Raw genomic sequence first — 20,076 nt, 5'->3', positions numbered from 1 at the left:
AGTCGCTTGTGATGGTGGGGCTGCCCCGAAATATTCCAAGGTTATGGAGGAACTACCGGCATTAAAGAGGGGACGTCGCCACAAAACATCAAATATCAACCCCGGTTTTCGCCAGGCTGCCAGATTGAACAGAAAATAAAGACTGGCCTCCGTAGAAGCAGGTCCGTCCAGTAGAGCTCCTTTTCAAAGACAGATTCTCCAGGTTAGTAACACACGTCAGTGCATACCAACAACATGGTCGACACTCTCTCCCTCGAAGGCAAGGTGGCCATCATCACGGGCTCGGGCCGCGAAACTGGAATTGGCGCGGCCACGGCGATAGCTCTCGCCCGAAATGGAGCGTCAGTAACTCTCAACTACGTATCAGATGCCACAGCCCCGAGGGCAGAGAATGTTTTGAAGACTATTCGCGAGGCTGGCGGCAAGGCCATCGCAGTCCGAGCAGACGTGACCAAGCCGGAGGAGGCCCAGAAGCTTGTGGATAAGACGCTCGAGGGCTTTAATACCGACACGATCGACATCCTGAGTGAGTAGGACATCCAGGCTCACGAGACGAGTCTCGGTCGACAGGGAGAGACCCTGCACGACAACACTTCCCCACAGTGTACAGCATAAAACTGACTCGTGTTACCCAAAACAAAGTCAACAACGCGGGTGCGGTGTACGGCGGCCCGAAACTGATGGAGGTTACACCGGAGGAGATCGATGCCACCTTCGCGACTTCGGTCCGTGGGCCGATCTTGCTGATGCAGGCCACCGTTCCGCACATGCCCCGTTTCGGCCGCATCATCAACGTCTCCTCCGTGGCGTCACGGCCCATCACCCTTGAGGGTGTGGCCCTCTATGGCGGAGGCAAGGCAGCTATGGATCAAATCACCTTTGCGGTGGCGGCTGAGGTACGTGCTGCACGCCTTTGCATACCTAGGTAGCCTGTTGGGAACCTGCTGACATTAACATGCAGCTCGGCAAGCATGGGAAGAATATCACAGTGAATACCGTTGCACCAGGGATCACTACTACAGACATCCTGTCACCCGAAGCTATGGATGCTTTCGACAAGGCGTTGACGCCAATGGCCAAGGTTGAGGACCGTCCTGGCCACCCTAATGACATTGCTGATACCATCTTGCTGCTGGTCCAAGAAAAGAGTAGGTGGATAACAGGCCAGGTAAGAGTTATGGACCGCTTCTCTTCACACTCGATTGTAACTACTAGTGCTTGTGCTGACCGGGAATGAACAGTACATTTCGTGCAGCGGTGGAATTACTGGCAACTGATTGCTTGTTGCCAGTGTGTAAATTTGAGCAGGAACATGCACTTATCGAATGCAAATAACAGCATATTGTTACCTAGGCAATCTGAAGAGATAGAGAAGCAGAGTTTAAAAATAGCAACCTCGACTCGGATATCATGGTATTAGATGCAAACACAACAGCGCAAGCGACTGTACCCACCAAACGTGTGCTCAACTGAAACCACTCGATGCTCAAAAAGACACGCGACAATCAAGCCACGTCCTTCATCTTCTTCGCCTTCTCCGCCTTGGGCTCAACACGATCCGCAATGCCAGGGAAGATAGCCGAGGCCATGACTGCGTCCGAAACCTTGGCGACCTGCACGGCAACCTTGGCCTTCCAGCCCGTCTGGTTCGACTTGCCGCGGAACCGCAGGTGCAGCACCGTCTCAGCGGCAGAGGCGGTGCTGGCCGCCGAGCTCTCGGTGCCGGCGGGCGCGCCGGCCGGGGTCTCGAGGAGCAGCGCCCAGGTGAAGTTGACGCCGGCGCGCTGGCCCTTGTAGACGAGGGCCCGGTCGCTCTCGATCATGGCGACCTCGATGCTGTGGCCCTCGGCCGACTCCTTCTTTCCCAGGCCGTAGTCGGGCACGGTGTCGCCGACCTTGAGGGTCTGCCACTTGGGCACGATGGTCGGCGTGCTGCGGAACTTCTCGGGCAGGATCTTCTCGACCTTGGCGGGGAGGTACCAGCCGCCGCGGTCCTTGCCCCACTGGACCAGCCATGGCCATATGTCCTCTGGTGGAGCGTTGACTGTGGGCGTGTTAGAGATTTGTTTCTTGTGTTCCCGCTGATCAAGACCTTAAGTGCAACATAGAATTTCCAGGCACGGTAACTTGATGAATCCGCTGCAACACCGTGCAACTCATGTTGTTTTTCAAGCAAATGTACTCACTCGTGCGCTTCTGATCGTAGACCATTTCTGCATCGGGAATCAAGTTGTCGCCTAGGTACGAGGCAGCAGGTGTCGCCGGCTTTGCCTGCTGCTGGGATGTCTCTTGGGGTGCCGTTCCAGCTTGCGCATGGTTGGCTTCCACAGGTTGTTGAGTTTGTACTTCAGCCATGGTTGATCGTATGCTGTGGCTTCGCAACGGGACGAATCGAGCTGGACAACTGACGTTTGTGTTCAATGTGATCCAAAATACAAAAGGGAGATGGGCAAGCAATTCATTCACTTTTAAACGGCTTCGAGCGACATCATAACATTTTTAAGATTGCGCGTTCCGGTGAAATCATATGCCAGCGCAGTACGAACGCGGAGGGATATACCCAAATTGCAGTTCATGTGTTGGCTGTCAACCGAACACGTCATGTTCTTGGGAGTTGTTGTCCAACGGGTTCCCTGCCATTCAGATCATGCAAATTCAGGGAGCCTCGTTGTTGAGGCTAGGGCCCGGCATGATTTCAGGGATCACGAAGTCTGGATAAGACTAGTTCACGTGGACTGACACGGGACTAGACAAGATTCAACGGCGCAATTTCTTCCCCAAGATATGCGATTCCGCCGATCCCAAAGCACAAAGCCGATTACTGATAGGCTCTTCGGAACCCGGTTAGAAATAAAGTTAAGACCGTAAACGGTGTAGAATTATGTGCGCCAGTATTATGACGCGTTGCTTCTCCCCCTTGCATATCAGCCTCATTCCGTGGACCTTGGCGGGCTCTCCTTTTCTTCAACTCCTTTCACCGAAGCAGCACAGGCTTTGTGAGCTCCCGAATCAACACGTCATTCGCTACCCAGGTGATACACGCTAGTTCTTTCTGGATGTTGCCCATGGAAAAAGAGCCCTCTCAAATCTAGGCCGTGTCTCAACGGGTGGCAGTGTAGAGAACTCTGTGTTGTTGTTTTTGAGCACGCTGTTGTTTTCAGGCACGTCGATGCTTTGAAGCACCAAATCCCTCCTCAGCGCCGCGCCGGGCTTCTTGGACGCATGTGTCGGCCTACCTCGCCTCCTGCCCGGATCGTCGGTGGCTGAGTTGATCATACCCCCGCCAATCGAGCGCAGTGCTATCGCGTCTGCCCCCTTCTGGGCTCCGTAACCCGAACCTTTTGTAGTTTCCGCGGTAGTGAAGGGGCCTTCTATGCGGTCGGCCACTCGATATAGCCAGTCTTTGTACAGCGGCCGGCAGACAGTGATCCCGATGCAGAGTAGCTGAGTGGTGTGGTCTGCAGCATGCCAGATCAGGCCCTCGACAATCATCACTACCATTCGAGCGAACATGTCAGTGGGATACACCATGGATGCCTCGGAAGACTCACCTAGGAAAACCGAATCATCGGTTTCTTGCGCCGTTCTTAGTGCATGCATCAAGCGCGCTATGCTGCATGCAGCGGAGCTATCAAAACAAATGTTTGTCAGTGCCATAGCTTCAATGTAGCAAGGCCAACTGGCTGTATTACACAGAAAAAGGTGGCTAGATGAATAAGATGTTTCCAGGAATACGCACAGGTATCCGACACTCATGCTCGTTCCTATCAGAATCTTCTCTCGCTTGGGCATCTGCAGTCCTTTTATGAGATACCACGGGTACGAGGCGTACCAGAGCTCGACGAGCACAACGGACACACCGGGGATTATTGAAGCCCAAAATTGTTTGACAAGGTCGCAACGACCCCCTGGTATCGAAACATCCCATATGTAATTCATGGGCGTGCAGGAGAACCACAGCACCCACGCGCATATGAAGACAATCAAAGACATGGCAGTCACGGGTACGATGATCGCGTACTGCTTAGCGGTGAAGGTACCGACGATACGCAGCAGGAAACATGCTATCGAGATCTTGACCGCGATGACGGCGACGAAGATGATCGTCTGACCCACGTTGACGAGTAGCAAGGCCCGGGTCATTTGATGGGGGGTGATTTCGTTGATAGGCTGGCCCAGGCCGTAACGTGTTGCGATGGAGATGAGTATGACATATACTAGGAGGCAGAACTGCAAGCATCAAAGCAAATTAGTCGCTGTTCTAGAGGTTTATGTAGGGCCAAAAGGTGTCAATGCACCAAAGCCTGGAATGGATACCAAGAACATGACTGTGAGGAGCTGAAGGATCGAAGATAAATTTTCTTACCACTGATAGGTTGAAGAAGTGATCGTCCATTCCGTAATTATGTATCACAACGAGACGGGTGTAAAGGCGGAGGCCGACAAGAATGAATGCGATGAGTTGGAACGTCCACACGACTCCCAGCATTAATGGAGCCTGTCCACGGACTGCTGTGAACTCCTCCATCCTATAAAAACGTTTCTGACAATACTTGTATCTTCTTGGGTTGGGTTTCGGCGTCTTGACCGAGCTTGGGTATGAACATGCGAAGCTGCATGTGCAGCGTTGCGTATTGTTGCAGGCGGGCAGTTGTGACAATTACTAGGCGCAACAAAAGAATGATTCTGGGTAGATACCTTCGTATTTAATATTCAGGTAAACGAATTCGCGCAGTGTTGGGTCTGCGGGTTTGGACTCACACAGGCCCCATGTAGATTCAGAGTCACTCCGCTCGGGCCGGACACAGCTACGCAGTTCCGATTGATACTTGTGGCAGAGGTAAAATAAGCATATAATTATAGGTCTGAAATCAAATGAATGTCCAGAAATTATTCGATGGGTGAGGTATGGTGAGAGTGGTCAAAGAAACATTCCTCGGACACTGGATCCGGAGGTCCTATTCAGGACGAAAAGAGGAATAGCCTCGTACACCAAACGGGCAATGGCTCAACGTCGACTCGGCCTCGACGGGGCGGACTGCATGCTTTCAGTGACGCTTGTACACGTAATGAATCAAGTTCCAAGTCCATAATCGTTCATTGTCGTCGCAGTCGGTAGCTAAGCTCAGCGTAAAGTGTGACGGTAGGTATCTGATATGTGAAAGCGCCGTGCGACTCGCCAAGGTCGGTATGGCATCTTCTTGGTGGTCCAGCACACAGACTCGGTTCGTCTGCACTTGAACTCATAAGCACTAGCGCTCTAGGCCTTTCGAACGTACAGATCCATACTAAATGCACGTCTCACACGTTGGGCCGGACTTTTGCACCAATGCCCCAGTCTACTAGGTGGGTGTGTGTTGGATTGCAGGCGTTGATTCCAGCACACCATCGGTGCATTCTCGACTTGCTAACATATGATGTAATGCCAAAGTGCTTGTCATACGTCGCGTCGACCGCCGTCGTTCCGAGGAAGAAGGACAAGCGCTTTCCATCCATCTCCGTCTCCCCTTCCAAACGCTGGTTCTTAGGCGTTTACCACTGTAAGATGGCGCCAAATACATTATGTATCCATGGGGATCAGAAAGGAACCCCCAGGGGCTCCCCATCATTCTTCTTGGCGAGCAGGCCGTCCGCCTCTCCGCTATCATCCTCGTCTTTGTCCAGAGGTCATCGCCGACACTCCTTGACCACTACTGAGGGAGCGGTATACCACAGCATCTTGTCGTAGGCCTGATGACTTGCCCTGCCGCAGACTTCGGACGTATACGGAAGAGGAACCAAAACCGATAAGTATAGCTGGACATGCCTAGGTACATGAGCTTTTCCTATGGGATCTGTGGTAGAGTAATCAAGGATACCGCTGAGTCTGAGTTGTGAACCGAGGAACATAAAGTTGAAACTTGATTGCAGGGCTCGAAACATCCATTGATTATGCACCGCGGCTGGACAATACGCGCGATATACAATTTTGCGGTTGAGTGACAAGGAGTGGCCGAGGTCCCCCACTGAAAATGTATTGTCTGACTGGCCGCCCAGATGGGGGTCAACTCTTCTTGGCTTACACACTCATGTCTTACAAGTCATGGTATCTAGGTAGAGTTTCCTTCACTGCTGCTTTTCCTGCGTACATACTACTAGTAGTAGTCACGCCGCAGCGAAGACTTTTGACGAGTTCTAGCCCATGGGTCGAAGCAGCAGAGATATCACGGATTACAGCGGTCCTTGCATGGGCAGTCTTTGCATATGTGTAAGTAGAGTACTTTTATGTTCACCTGTCCTAGACATATAGTGTGTGCGGTAAAGCAAAGCGTCTGATCGAGCCACCAGGGCACAAGTATCCATGTTGTTAAAGAAAAAGAACAGTGTGCACTGGAGTCTACAGACTCCCAAAACCAGCCTGCCCAGCACTCTGGCTCGCGCCATAACCAGCCGCTACACCGCCACCTATGACACCTGCGGCGAAACCACCCATGGCGGCCCCTTTTCCCACCTTGGCCGCTGTACTGCTGCCAGGAGACTTGACGGGCTGATCAAGCACACTGTCGTGGTCAAAAAAGGAGATAGGCTCCCCGGCACTGTTGGTCGTCCTAGGAGGCGGGCCAAGTTCTGTCTTTGGGCTTCCACCGAACTTGGGCAGCGAGAACTTAGGGAAAGGGGCTGCCTGAGCACCCTGTGATGCAAGGCTCCAGGCCATGAAGGCGAGTATGAGATGAGTACCAAACGATTTGAGCATGGTTGCGATATTAGACAGGTAATGAGTGGACTAATATAATGGTAAGAATTGAAACAAAAGGCAAAACTTAATATTGAATTGACATTCGAGTCGAAGACAGGGGCAGTAAATACAGAAAAAAGACTTTTAATCTAGGTGAGTTGATCAGAATCCTTTGTTCTTTTGTGCGGTGATTTCCATCAGAGGTCTTGGACATCATGCTGTGAATATATACCTCGCAGCCAGTCTTGATTTCCAAGATCAAAGGACGGCATCTCGCTGTGCCGCTTCAGTCCTGTCAAAGAGTGCCGCCTTATCCTATTATCGACCCGCTGAACCGTACCTCGATTGGTACCGTACAATGGAGGGCCTGGCTCATCCCAGCATTGCCGAGGCTAGCCACTTCGTGTCTCAGGGGCTGATGCGTCCCACGCCACGTCTGGGGAATAGACCCGAGAGAAGGCTACGGAGCAGATGCAAAACATCTGAATGAAATGTGGCATCTATACCAGTGACGTACATAGGTACAAGCTTTTCTGACGTATTGTTGTTGCCGGACATGCCAGGTTCTGCCGTACAGGGAGCATATCAGTTAAGCCAGGCCATGTGTCCGCAGCAATTTTTCCCTGCTACAACAGCTATGGACTGTTCGAATACGCGTATCGGCCCAGACGGCATATGGAAATCACTTGCATTACTATGTGGATGAAAGTTTAGACATTTCGGCCGAAAACAGAAAACCGGAGATGGATGTCACGGCCCACTTGAACAGTCCCTTTACGAAGGCGAGCCCCGTCAACCCGCCGAGGTTCCGAAACCGAATGGGCCTAGATGCTGGTACAGTAGGCCCTTGGCACTGCTCAACGAAGGCCCTAGGGTTGCACTGGACAATCTCTTGGCGACGGACATCTACCCCCCGAGCGGGTATGTAGATTGATGCACCCCTCCAATTGGAGGCATTAGTGTGTACGTATGGCATAGAGAGCCGCTCGAATGAAAGGGATTGGTGGTGACTCCACTATTGGTCAAGATACCTATAAAGCAAGGGACAATGGGCCAGCGGCTGGGTTTCGGCAGGTGCTGCCATATCGTGTTTACATAGGCCCGATCATATAGACAATGCATGCGAGTAGTCTATTTTTGTTCTTGGCGGGTTTCTTGCTCACCACCGGCTCGTCCGCCTCGGTACCGAAGGACAGCCGGGCCGAGACGTTCCAGAACCCCGTCCTGTATGAGGACTATCCCGACAACGATGTCTCTGTAGGGCCGGATGGAGCATTCTACTTCTCAGCCTCCAACTTCCACTACAGCCCCGGCGCCCCGATCTTGCGGTCGTTGGACCTCGTGAATTGGGAGCCTGTCGGCCATTCGATCCCTCGCCTGACCTTTGGCGATGGCTACGAACTCCCGCCTGGCGGTCCGAGGGCCTACCGGGGAGGAACCTGGGCATCGAGCCTGAGGTACCGCGAGAGCAATGAATTGTGGTACTGGGTCGGGTGCGTCAACTTCTGGGTCACCTGGGTCTTCACCGCCAAGTCCGTTGATGGACCATGGACAAACAGCGCCAACTTTGGAAATGAATTCTGTATGTATGACAACGGCCTGCTCATCGACGACGACGATACGATGTACGTTGTCTACGGCAGTGGACAAGTCAATGTTTCGCAGCTCAGCACGGATGGCCTGAGCGTGGTGAAGTCCCAGAACGTTCTCCAGGCCTCGGATGTACCCACAGATTCGCTGGAAGGCAACAGGATGTACAAGATCAATGGCACATACTACATCCTCAACGACGAATACGGAACAACCTATATCTGGAAGTCAAGCAGTCCGTGGGGGCCCTACGAGTACAAGATCCTCGTACAGGACGTCGCCACACCCGTCCCGGGCGGCAGCTCCCCCCACCAGGGCAGTCTTGTCCAAACAGCCGATGGAAACTGGTACTACATGTCGTTCACCTGGGCATACCCGGCAGGCCGCATGCCAGTCCTGGCCCCCGTGACGTGGGGCGCCGACGGCTACCCCGAGCTGGTCAAGGGCTCCAACGGCGGCTGGGGCGCGAGCTACCCTTCACCCCTACCCCCTCAGCCCCTCTACAACTGGACGCGGACCTACAACTTCGAGGGGCCCGGGCTGCCGCCGACGTGGGAGTGGAACCACAACCCGGACGCGGCGAGCTACGAGGTCAGCAGCGGCGTGACGCTGCGCACCGCGAGCGTCACGGGGGACATCTACTCGGCGCGCAACACGCTGACGCACCGCATCCACGGGGAGTTCCCCACGGGGACGGTCGAGATCGACTTTAGCGGCGCCGCGGACGGCGACAGGTTCGGGCTCGCTGCGTTCCGCGACCAGACGGCCTACGTCGGGATCCACCGCGACGGCGGCGCGTATACCCTCAAGGCCGTGCAGAACATCACCATGGACGAGTGGTCCGGCACGACCACCGGCGCCGGGCAGGAGGTCGCCTCCGCGCCTGTGCCCGAGGGCGCCACGAGGGTGTGGTTCCGGGCGGAGCTTGACGCCCGGGCTTCGGGGACGAGGGCTGCCAACTTCTTGTACAGCTTTGATGGTGTCGATTTTGTGGGGCTTGGGCCGACGTATGAGCTGTATTCTGGCTGGGCCTTCTTCATCGCGTACCGGTTCGGTATTTTCAACTATGCTACCAAGGACCTGGGAGGTTCGATCAAGGTCGAGTCTTTCACAGCTGCGTAGTTGGAACGGTGTTATTTCCATTCATGACCATCAAATTTCTGCGACTGAGGTGTATGTAGAAGTCAGCACTGCTTCAAAAATAAAAGAAATTCTGGCAAACATTTTATGGCCCACCCATACTGGTGAGAGATACTTCATGTGGGATTAGCAGGCTGTTTTCGCAGGCTGTAGAAGTGATGCCAAGCACAATTGTTGACGATTTGGTGGTTTCAAGTGGATCTTTGAAAACAGTTTAGATCCTCCATGCAGTATCAGACTAGCCAGATGTGATGGTACAAAGCTAATTGGGCGTAAAGTGGATGTAATCATCGTTATATTTTCCAAATTCTTCTATTCAATGGCTGCAATCCTTGTAGCACTGGACCCACAAATACTCATAAGGAGACGACTGCGCAACACTGCAATCTGGCTCTGCTCTTTGCGCTCTGTTTAAACGAATCAGTCTCCAACCTATACCTCTGAAGTCATAGAAGATACCGTGGGAAAGCATTTGAAGTCCTTCAATATCTCGGCCCGTATGGAGGCATTGAAGATGTTTCGGAATTCTTTGGCCCTCCTGCATTCATTGTCTTGTCAAAACTGAAACACACTCAACCTACCAGAGAGCACGAGCTCAATCGAGGAGCAGACAGGTCCATGTCTTGAATGCAAGTAAACAATGAGCCAATTGCTTCATGGCGGGCCCCGTCTCGTTTGTTGGCGATATGAGATACAGAGGCCGCACCTTTTCCCTTTGAACTATCACAATTACCCCGTTTCACCTGTGGACTGCGTAGTACAATGTTATTATCCAACATTCTGAGAAGCAATGGTTGAAGTAGGATCTGGCATGTTGCAAAAGTGGGATATAAAAACTGGCATCATGGCTCTGATCGGGAACCAAATTCAAGGCCAACTGTGATCAACCCCTCAACAAGCCAAAGCCAACCTTGGAACTCAAATCAGCAACTCAAACTACTGGCTTCACACCAGCTACACAGCACAGAGTTAACTCGGTCAACCACAAAGACACACACACACACACACACACGAAGACAGCGGACAGACCCAAAAAACTTGAACCAATGGCTGGATTTCTATTCTGGGAAACAGTCAAAACCATCGAGCTCCTTATCATGCTCTATCTCGCCATCTCCCTGCTCCGCTGGGCCTACGACGACTTCTACAAATACCTAGCCGTCGGCCGAGGCGGCAGCCCGTCCACCTTCCAGGGCTGGTGCCACGCCAAGATCCTCGGCTTCATCGCATACGGCGTCTTCCAGGCCGACGTCCTCGGCGCGCCTTACCTGGACCCGATGTACGAGCCCTACCGCGGCAAGCTGTTCGCCCTCCCGCACCGCGGGTTCTGCGGCGGCCGCCCCACCATCGTCGGCCTCGTGCCCCAGCGCCAGGCGAACCAGTGGGCCAGCCGCGAGACCGAGGCGGCGATCCTCGCCCTCCTGGAGCGCCGGGCCGCGGGGGACCCGGGCGCGCTGGTGGTGGGGCAGAGCTTCTTCGAGGGCCACGTGCGCGCCCTGAGGCGGCGGCTGTCCGCGTCGGCGGTCCCGGGGGCCCCCGGCACGGCGGCCGAGTGGGGCGGCGAGATCGCGCACGCGCACCACGAGGGGTCCGCCCACGTCGTCCTGCACCCGGCCGACGCCGCCGAGCTCATCCGCGCCGGCTGGGGCGAGCGCCACCCGCTCGCGTGCTGTGCCGACCACTGGCTGTGGAGGGCCTACCACCACTGCTGGAGGGGCACCCGCCTCCCGCTGCCGCCCACGTTTGTGCTCGTCTACGCGCCCCGCGACGGGGCCGAGATGGCCGTGTTTGAGCGCATCGTCGACGCTGCCATCTGGTTCCACACTGGCACGCTCTAACTGCCCGAGGGCGGCGGGGACGCCGAACCTGCTACCAACGCCAAACCCGCTGATAACGCACTCTCGGGTCTGTCATATTTCTGGAGTTCCTGGCTCGTCAGTGCTGAAGATGAAGACATTGATGGGTGAACTGTATGTGAGATATCTCGAAAATGGACCTGCTGAATAATTAGAACCTAATCATCAAACATCATTGGACAAGACCGAGACCTGTTAGATAGTTTATCCATATCTCAATGACGAGATAGACTGTTCATAAAAAACGTTGCCTCTCATTTCTCATACGATGTCGGTGGCAACATCCAAGTCGGGGCGTCTTAAACCTTTTGTAGCAAAAACCTAAAATCCTCCCCGTGTGCCTGGCTAACCCGCTCCCGCCTAGCCGGGCTGGGCATTCGATTTGTATTTGCAATTGCTGCAACGGGAGAGGCAAGGGGGGTCAGGCGTGTGGCTCGTGTGTGACAGATCACTGATCATCCACTCCGTACTCCGTACTCCGTACTAAGGCATGCATGTTGTGGCCCATGGCCGTGCTTGCCGTGAAACACGAAGTGTGCACACTTGCATGTGGCGTGTTGGAGTCGAGTCGGAGCCGAGCACTTGAGTGGAGGCAAAAAAGGCTGCAGTCGATTATATTACACAAGTGGAATGATTGGCAGGTCGCGCAGGATGCCTGGCGTGCTGGCAGGCTGGCAAGGCGCGCCGAGCCTCACCCCGGCTGGGCAGGCAGGAGCCAATGAGGGCGTTGGACCTTATCACCTTCCGATTATGGCGGGCTTATTAAATGGGGCAGTGGGGCGGGCTGGACCTGGGGTGGACCGGGGTGGCAGGTGGACTGGGCCGAATGGCAGGTCTGGGTGGAGATGGGACCAACTGGGCAGGCCTGGGGAAGGAAATCAGTTACCAACCGCATGGTCCAGGTGAGAACCTTGGTCAGACTGTGGTTCGGTGGTGCATAGTGTACATCCTATGCAGCCTGTGGTACCTAGGTACAACGGCTAGTGTGGTCGGGTCCACCGAGGGAAAGTGCAGGACAAGCACCTGGTTGGAGGGCTGCCCTGGCTGCGAGGCCAGAACTGCAGTCGGCTGAAGTGCAGAGGCCTTGGCGGGAAGCCTTGGCGGGAGTGCCTGGCCCAACTCGAACAGGCAGGTCAGCCAGTCCCTGCCCGTCCCCGAGCCAATCCTTGAGGATGCAGCTCGTGGGTGCTAGGCCCCTTCTGGCGCCAACGATCCCACCCACTCTTACACCTGCCCCGCCTGATCTAGCAACCGAACTGCAGTGGATGCATGTGGACCCTTGCAGGCCTGCACCTGCCTGCACTCGCCGTCCAAGCAGCTCCAGAGCCAAGCTAGAGCCAGCCCACCCACCACGCGACCAGCCGAGGGAGAGCAGAGCAGAGCAAACTAGAGCAGAACGTTGGACGGGGCAGGTTACGCATAAAGTAATAAAAGACCTGCGTGCCTCCGTCCACCTCTCCTGCATGTGAGGATCCGAGTTGTCTTGCACGTCTTGTCCCTCCCTTCCCCTTCATCTGAGGTCTTTCGTTGCCTCAGCTTGTGGTCTGCACCCACACAAAAAAAGAAACACCATCAGTCTGCCTCTCTGTCAGTCACGATGGCGTCTCTCCAGCACCAGGACGTCACGACGGCCCCCGTCACCGCCGCGGCAGATGCCAGGACCGACGAGCAGCTGCCCGACATGCCCTCCGAGAAGAGGCCCCACTCGCGCGGCGAGAAGGACATGTTTGTCGACATTGACGGCGAGAAGGACCCCGTCGACGAGGAAGAGACTGAGATCCTCGACAACATGTTCCCCTTCCCCCCTCTCAAGGGCATCCCCGAGGAGGAGCAGCAGCTCACCATCCGCGCCCTCGTCGTCGGCGTCTGCCTGGGTGCCGTCGTCTCGGCCTCCAACATCTACCTTGGTCTCAAGACCGGCTGGACATTCGGTGCCTCTCTGTTTGGTGGCATTCTTGGCTTTGCTATTCTCAAGTCTATCTCCCGGGTCGCCCCCAAGATCCTGGGTGGTGGCTACTTTGGCCCCAAGGTTCGTGGTTTTGACTCGCTCACACTCCACTCACTCACCTTCACCTTGGCATCATCTCTCGCTGGCCGATCAACCGACAGACTGACTGACTGACTGACTGGGCATTATAGGAAAACGTCTGCGTTCAGACTGCTGCCACCGCCGCTGGCGGTCTAGGAATCATCTTTGTCGGTCCTATCCCCGCTCTGTATCAGATGGGTCTCATGTCAAAGGATCCTTCCCAGGGTAAGGCACTACTTCACACTTGGCCCGTAATTGGACCAAGATAACGAGGCTAACCTTTTGCCCAGACTTTGGCAAGCTTGTCACCTTCTCAATCTGCACCGCCTACTACGGCCTGTTCTTCGCCATCGCCCTCCGCAAGTTCTACATCCTGAAGCTCAAGCTGATCTTCCCCTCCCCCACCGCCGTCGCCTACACCCTCCGCGCCCTGCACGCAGGTGGTGCCGCCAGCGAGGCCAGCGGGAAGAAGAAGGCAAAATGCCTCGCCATGGCCTTTGGCGGCGCTGCCGCCCTGCGTGTCGTCTCCATCTACGCCCCCGGCATCCTCTGGGACCACCACGTCTTCTGGTGGCTGTACACCTGGGGCTGGGACGGCATCATCTACGCTGAGTCCTGGGGCTGGGTCTTCGAGTACACCCCGGCCTTCATCGGCGCCGGTGTGCTCTCTGGTATGAACGCCTCTCTCTCCTTCTTCGGCGGAAGTGTCCTCGCCTGGGCCCTCATCGGCCCCCTGACCTTCAAGTACGGCGCCACCTTCGGAATCGAGAAGGCCTTGGACCCCGACACCGGCGAGAACCCCTTCCCCGGCTGGTACAGCTTCAACTCGCTGTCCAACACCGAGACCGAGCCCTCCCCTCGGTACTGGAACCTGTGGGTTGGCATCATGGTCATGCTGTGCGCCTCCTTCGCCGAGGTCGCCATGAACGGCCCCATCCTCTACCGTGGTCTCAAGAGGGCCATCTTCGAGGCCGCCGAGAAGATCCCAAAGACCCGTGGCTTTGCCGCCAAGCACCTCACCGCCGAGGACCGCGAGATCGAGGACCCCTCGCCAAAGTCGGAGCTGGTCCCCACCTACATCTGGTCCGTCGGTGTGCTCGCCTCCATTGCCCTCTCCATGATCGTGCTGGCCCTCCAGTACCAGGTCAGCCCTGCCCTGACCATCCTGGCTGTCATCCTTGCCTTCATCTTCAGCTTCATCGCCGCCCAGTCCTCCGGTGCTACCGACATCAACCCCGTCTCCACCTGCGCAAAGAGCTCCCAGCTTGTCTTTGGCGGTGTCACCCAGGGCCAGGGCCACCACGGCGTCGACGCACAGCGCATCAACATGACCGGAGGTATTGTCGCTGCCGGCGCCGCCGCCCAGTCCGTGGACATGTTGGGAGACCTGCGAACCGGTTACCTGCTCAGCGCCTCGCCCCGCGTGCAGTTCGTTGCCCAGGCGGTCGGCTCTGTGTTCAGTATCGTCCTCTGCTGTGGATTCTTCGTCCTCTTCTCCAAGGCCTACCCTTGCATCATTGACGAGTCGCTCGCAGACTCTTGCCAGGTAGGCACTACCAGCCATTTATTACAAACTAGAACAAATATACTAACATCCATCCCCTGCAGTTCGGTATTCCCTCCGTCGCCGCCTGGAAGGCAACCGCCGAGGCCGTCACGGCCAAGAACTTCCCCGTGCCGACCTCGTCCGGCATCACCGCCCTTTGCCTGGGCATCTTCTCCATCGCGCTGGTGGCGGCCAAGTACCTCTGGATCCCCAAGAAGTACCACGTCTACGTGCCCAACATGAACGCCGTCGGCCTGGCCTTCACCCTGCCCCAGACCCAGTACTCGACCGCCATGGCCACCGGCGCCATCGCCTCGTACTTCTGGATGAAGAAGAGCCCCCGCACCTGGGACGACTACGCCTACAGCCTGGCTGCCGGTCTCAGCGCCGGCGAGGGTATCGGCGGTGTCATCAACGCCGTCCTGCAGGTTGCCGGTGTTGCTGGTGATGTCAAGGGTAGCGCGGTGGCGTGCCCTGGCTTTGAGTACTGCGGTTAGACAAGATAGTGGAAGGGATAGACAGATCTCTATTTTTTTTCTCTATCTCTTCTCTTTCTGTCGTTTTTGTGTTGGCTGTGATTGGATTGTGACTTGGAATGTTAATACCCCCTCCGTATGTAATGTGACATGAGCGTTACGTATATGTCGGTCGACTGGGTCGGCTGGATGTGAAGATGCAATATATTAATTCTGCTCTACTACGGGACTCGTGTGCTGCTTGGTGTTGAATGTGTCCTTTTTCATTACCTAGGTACAGAACGTGCATTCTACGATTGGTTTCAGTAGCTACAGCAGGTGAATCTGGCCGTGGATGCTTTTGATACTGTGCGTGACCTGCCCACCATGAGCCATGTTCCCGATGAGCGGGCGGATGGCGAGCTGGAGTGATGATGGGTGTTGGAGCCACCGGATGGGGAACATGGTCGAGTCGAGCGCTTGCAACCTCGATATGGCCCCACCCCCTCTCCCACAAGTCAGCAGACCAACCAGCCAACAAGTGGCGAGGCAGATACCTAGATACAGAGGTACTAGGGAGTAAGTAGGCAAGGAACAAAAAAGACAGCGAGGAGGGGTGGGTGCCTGTCAACCTGCCAGGCCAGGCCAGGCCTGCGATGGGAAGGCTTCCAGAACACGAAAAAGAAAGGGCCGGCCGCCGCCCGCCCTTCCTTCCCTTCCAGAAGGCAAGCGCGCCTTGGGCTAGGGCTGGGCAGGCTAGGCTGCTGGGTGGGTGTTCTAGCCGCCTTCTACGGCCAGACGGCCCCGCCCGATGTCACGCACACCGGGCCCGGTGGGATGCCTTAGCCTGCCTGCCAAGCCTGCATGCATGTGGGAGGTGGGTGTGGGAGTGGTGTGTGGGTGTGTGGTGTGGGTGGGAACCCCGCTCGCGATGGGGGCTGGATGGGATTCACGGGTGGGTATGTGAGGGTTCCGGAGCTGGTTAGGTTGGTTGCTTATTTTTTGGGGGGGTGTGGTCTTTGTGCGGCGCAGGCAGGCAGGCTGGCTGGCTGGCAGCCTTGTCAGCTTCCTCCCGACGTGTGACCGATAGATTGATTGATTGCTTGATTGATTGATTGATAGATAGATAGCGAGATGTGAGTCAGCATTGGCAGCCTGGTGGGCGGAAGGGTGGATGGGCAGTTCGAGTTTTGGTGGCGTGTCCGCGGTGTGGCGTGGCTCGGGGGGCCGGGCGACCCGGGCGGGCGAACTGGTGGGTTGGCAATTGGCAGGTTGGGCTGGGTTTGTTACTTGTGTGTGGCGACGTTGATCGCGGTCGAGGCTCACCCGTTGACCTGACTACGCCTCTGTCAGGATACAAGATAGGAAGATAGGATAGCAATGAAAGAAAGAGAAACCGCTGCACACCACCACTCAGCCGTCCTTTGCCGCCAAACTCCGACTCCGACCCCTTGCTTGATGAAGACCCTATGGGGTTCCTGCCCAGGTTGACCAAGATGGCGGCTCCCACCCAAGACATGTCACCAGAGCTCTTGACCTGCTTGGCTGGGGTGTGGTTGTGGTGTGGTGTGGCGCTTGTTTTGTGCTGTGCCGCAGGCGCTACTCCCTAGGTACTCTGTAGACTCACTGGAAGCCAAGACAGCCTCGTTTTGCTAGTTCGTGTTTCCCTTGGCATGGAACCTTTTTCGTATTACATCCAGCCGGCCGGGGTTGCGATTGGGTTGGCTGGCCGGCTGGCTTTGTAATTGTGAATCACTGATGAGTGCGTCGTAGCATCTCTGGCGGCACAGCAACTAACTAGTGAAATCCTTCCTTGGTGTCACGATATCTGCGACATTCCCAATTGGCTAGGTATCAACGTCAGCCGTTGGACACGCTGTGGTAACCGGGGCTAGCTAGCTGGCTGGCTGGTCTGGAAGGAATCCTCTTTGGCTTTTTGCTGACTGTAGTACACTACGGAGTATGGTGAGCACCCAGATGTCAGAGTCAATACGACGTTGATCTGGTGGGGCACCACCTGGGCAAAGGCTTACTTGTGCTCATAAGCGTATCTGTCATGCTACGGGGCGGTCCTCGGATCTGGGCCGAGGGTGGGTAGAATAAGTCTTATCGTCGTACCTACCCCGTATTACAGGTCTTATCTTGCTGATCAATGTTTCCACGCTTACAATCCATGAAACCAAGGTACGTACTCCCAAGTACTGGACCTCTGGTTTTCATGTGACAATGCCCCACTTGGTACTTTGTTCCACCTAATCGGGTTGGGTGGTTGCATTTGAAATCCTGAAGACCTAACCTTGTTCAAATAAAATAGAGTAAAGTGAAACATAAGGGACAGTGCCGATAATAGTAATAAATGTACGGTAGGTGCACATGGCTTCAGCCTTGTGAGGTAGACACAAGGCTGGCCAGCGCCGCTCTCGACGGCGCCGTTGGTTGTTAGCACAAGTCGCCTAAGGGCTATTATATTCATAACAATTATATTTTCAACAGTTTCATTCATTTCCTAGTATTACTAAGTTACGGAGCAACCCAAGCTTAACAGAAACTGCTATGAGTGTCTGTCTGGGGGCTCAGTGGTCTAAGCCTGTGGCCCTCTATGGATCCGACAGTGTGAGACGGACTACGCACTGCTGGCAACTACTATAAGACCACTAGATCAAAAGACATATAATTCATAATTAGCTTGTAGTCCACCCTGGAGCTACATAGGTATAAGCCCGCACTGTCGCAAATTTCACCTTCACAGCCGTAGTCATCGTAGTTGTTGCGTCGATCAGGCAGAGAGCTGATGAACTCCTATGCATTTGGAGATCGACAGGTTTCAGTGATATCCGCCTCGGGAATGCTCCGGGGGGATTCCAATGGAATTCACATTGAGATGCTGCATTTGATGGGACCTGGATAGAGGACCAGCCCTTGTTGCACAAGCGCGATATACATCCTTCCGGAAGAGCTTCGGGTCCATTTTGACAACACAATGGTCAATCTTGAAGGGGCCGTCGGTGGAATCATAGGCTGGTTTGAGCATTACGGTCGTGGTGCTTTAATTGCAGCATGATGAGTCCACGAAAGGTATCACCTGTGCCTGTTTGGTGTGTTGGAATACTTCCAGTTCGAATTCTATCTCGAGGCCGTGGCGGGCGCACCAATACCTAGGTACATTCACGCGCTTCAACACCCGGGTCTGTAGTCTCATTGGGAACGAGAACCTGAAAATTTCATCCATAGAAATTGCCCAGTAGCTGCTCGGGCCAGTGTCCCGATTTGTATCGTTTCCCTGAATCGACGGCTGGAGCTCCGAAAGCCAGAGAGAATGATCGGGCGCGTTAAAAGCCTCTTCGATACTTTTGAATGAAGTCAGTACATATATTTGGGAAGCATTGAGACTTTAAAGACTACTATATGAGCCAAGCGACATGGAATACTTTTGGATGGAAGACAATACGCGGGGAAGGTTCAAATGATACCTAGGTATGAAAAACTTGCCCTCGTTCAAGTCGCCAAACGACGATCAGCCGACATCCGTGCCTGTTAAGAGACACTACCAGCAAAACAATATGTCAGGCATTTGGTGAGACTGGCCAGAAGCCCAACGCTAGAAATTAATACTCCACGCCCTGGGTGAAAGCAAAGGGCGCTATCCACAGCAGTACGGTTCTGCGAACGATGGAGTAGCACAGTCCAGTTCATGTGTGTACTTGAACAAAACAATGTTTTCGATTGACAGAGAAGGGACATTGAGAATTGCGTGACCAATTCTATTTCAATGGATGCGCTGGTTGTGAAGAACTTCGTAATTTTCTGATATATGGCAGACTTTATTCCCGAGTGGATATAGCAGCAGCGTTTTTTTCCCTTGGGGGGCCTTGGGCTACACAGACGACAACGACTCTAAGTCTCGAGCCAAATTACAGGGCTAGAGTTCTTGTAGGTAAACTACGCGAGCCGTGAAGTTCATCACGGAACTCTCAAGACGCAGTTCCTCATGGCGAAGTCGATTATGACCATCACCAACTTCTCAAACACTAAACTCACCATACCCATTCTGACGCCAGAGGCCAGGGCGCATGGCGTCACAGCGGACTGGATGAAATAGTTTTTTTTGTCGACGTGTTTCAATACAAATATTTCCTTTCGAATATCTCTAATTAGCTACTACCATATAAGTACTCTCGGCCCGGAGCTTTCGAATGGTTTACTAAGGTCATTGACTCGGCACCAGCAGCATCTTGGTGGATGGCCCGTGACATATGGTGAGACTTTGTTCACGAGGATATATTGGTGGAATACTGGGAGGATTAAGTCTTCATCAGAAAATGCAGACGGCAGAGAGAGGTCGTGAGTCTGACCTCAAAGTGATCGGAAAGTACCCTACCTAGGTAGCAAAACTCGTTCCGTTTGAGAAGAAGGGTTTGGAGGACTAGGGGAGCCTGCACCTGTCGAAGAAACTTTTCCGGCCGATTTGCCTTACTGAGGAAGAATGACCTCCGTGTTCGCTGTCTGTCCGCGTCCAACAGCGGATCCCCGGGCTTGTCTGCGTTTGAATCGATCTCGTTACGGAGAATCGCTGGCACAGCGGAGGTTCGGCGCATCGAGCGTCCCCCGATCCTCCGCCCAAGCCTGGTGTGTTCGTACTGCGGATGAACGGTGTCGTTCTTGAACCATAGACACCGTGAGTCGTTCACGTGAAATAATGCACCCGACGGCAATTTCTGAGTTTGCTTGCAGGCGAATTTGCGAAT

The 20,076-nt window shown here is 54.7% G+C and overlaps 6 protein-coding genes across 6 annotated transcripts; 4 read left to right on the top strand and 2 right to left on the bottom strand.

Annotated features, from left to right (window-relative positions):
• Window positions 1–234: 234 nt before the first annotated feature.
• KVR01_010587 (uncharacterized protein) lies at window positions 235–1,277 on the top strand (the record flags this gene model as incomplete). Its single annotated transcript, XM_044784200.1, has 4 exons — window positions 235–526; window positions 643–896; window positions 962–1,168; window positions 1,242–1,277. The coding sequence occupies 4 exons, from the start codon at window positions 235–237 to the stop codon at window positions 1,275–1,277; spliced, it is 789 nt and encodes a 262-aa protein (XP_044640746.1).
• Window positions 1,278–1,505: 228 nt separating this feature from the next.
• KVR01_010191 (uncharacterized protein) lies at window positions 1,506–2,355 on the bottom strand (the record flags this gene model as incomplete). Its single annotated transcript, XM_044794886.1, has 2 exons — window positions 1,506–2,044; window positions 2,187–2,355. The coding sequence occupies 2 exons, from the start codon at window positions 2,353–2,355 to the stop codon at window positions 1,506–1,508; spliced, it is 708 nt and encodes a 235-aa protein (XP_044640350.1).
• A 687-nt stretch (window positions 2,356–3,042) lies between these two features.
• KVR01_010542 (uncharacterized protein) lies at window positions 3,043–4,528 on the bottom strand (the record flags this gene model as incomplete). The annotated part of the gene is made up of 4 exons (XM_044791818.1): window positions 3,043–3,494; window positions 3,552–3,628; window positions 3,833–4,230; window positions 4,367–4,528. 4 exons carry the CDS (start codon window positions 4,526–4,528, stop codon window positions 3,043–3,045), a joined length of 1,089 nt encoding a protein of 362 aa, XP_044640701.1.
• A 3,235-nt stretch (window positions 4,529–7,763) lies between these two features.
• KVR01_010176 (uncharacterized protein) lies at window positions 7,764–9,427 on the top strand (the record flags this gene model as incomplete). The annotated part of the gene is made up of 3 exons (XM_044786143.1): window positions 7,764–7,804; window positions 7,846–8,856; window positions 8,929–9,427. The coding sequence occupies 3 exons, from the start codon at window positions 7,764–7,766 to the stop codon at window positions 9,425–9,427; spliced, it is 1,551 nt and encodes a 516-aa protein (XP_044640335.1).
• Window positions 9,428–10,483: 1,056 nt separating this feature from the next.
• On the top strand, window positions 10,484–11,867 carry KVR01_010697 (uncharacterized protein). Its single transcript, XM_044782262.1, has one exon. It carries the CDS (start codon window positions 10,492–10,494, stop codon window positions 11,281–11,283), a length of 792 nt encoding a protein of 263 aa, XP_044640856.1. The 5' UTR covers window positions 10,484–10,491; the 3' UTR covers window positions 11,284–11,867.
• Window positions 11,868–12,538: 671 nt separating this feature from the next.
• KVR01_010243 (uncharacterized protein) lies at window positions 12,539–15,573 on the top strand. The gene is made up of 4 exons (XM_044793069.1): window positions 12,539–13,330; window positions 13,441–13,555; window positions 13,621–14,876; window positions 14,939–15,573. The coding sequence occupies exons 1-4, from the start codon at window positions 12,899–12,901 to the stop codon at window positions 15,371–15,373; spliced, it is 2,238 nt and encodes a 745-aa protein (XP_044640402.1). The 5' UTR covers window positions 12,539–12,898; the 3' UTR covers window positions 15,374–15,573.
• Window positions 15,574–20,076: the final 4,503 nt, after the last annotated feature.

The sequence above is a fragment of the Diaporthe batatas genome (genome assembly GCF_019321695.1).
Source record: "Diaporthe batatas strain CRI 302-4 chromosome Unknown Contig00013, whole genome shotgun sequence".
NCBI classification, from domain to species: Eukaryota; Fungi; Ascomycota; class Sordariomycetes; order Diaporthales; family Diaporthaceae; genus Diaporthe; species Diaporthe batatas.
This window is presented reverse-complemented; position numbering and strand designations above follow the sequence as displayed.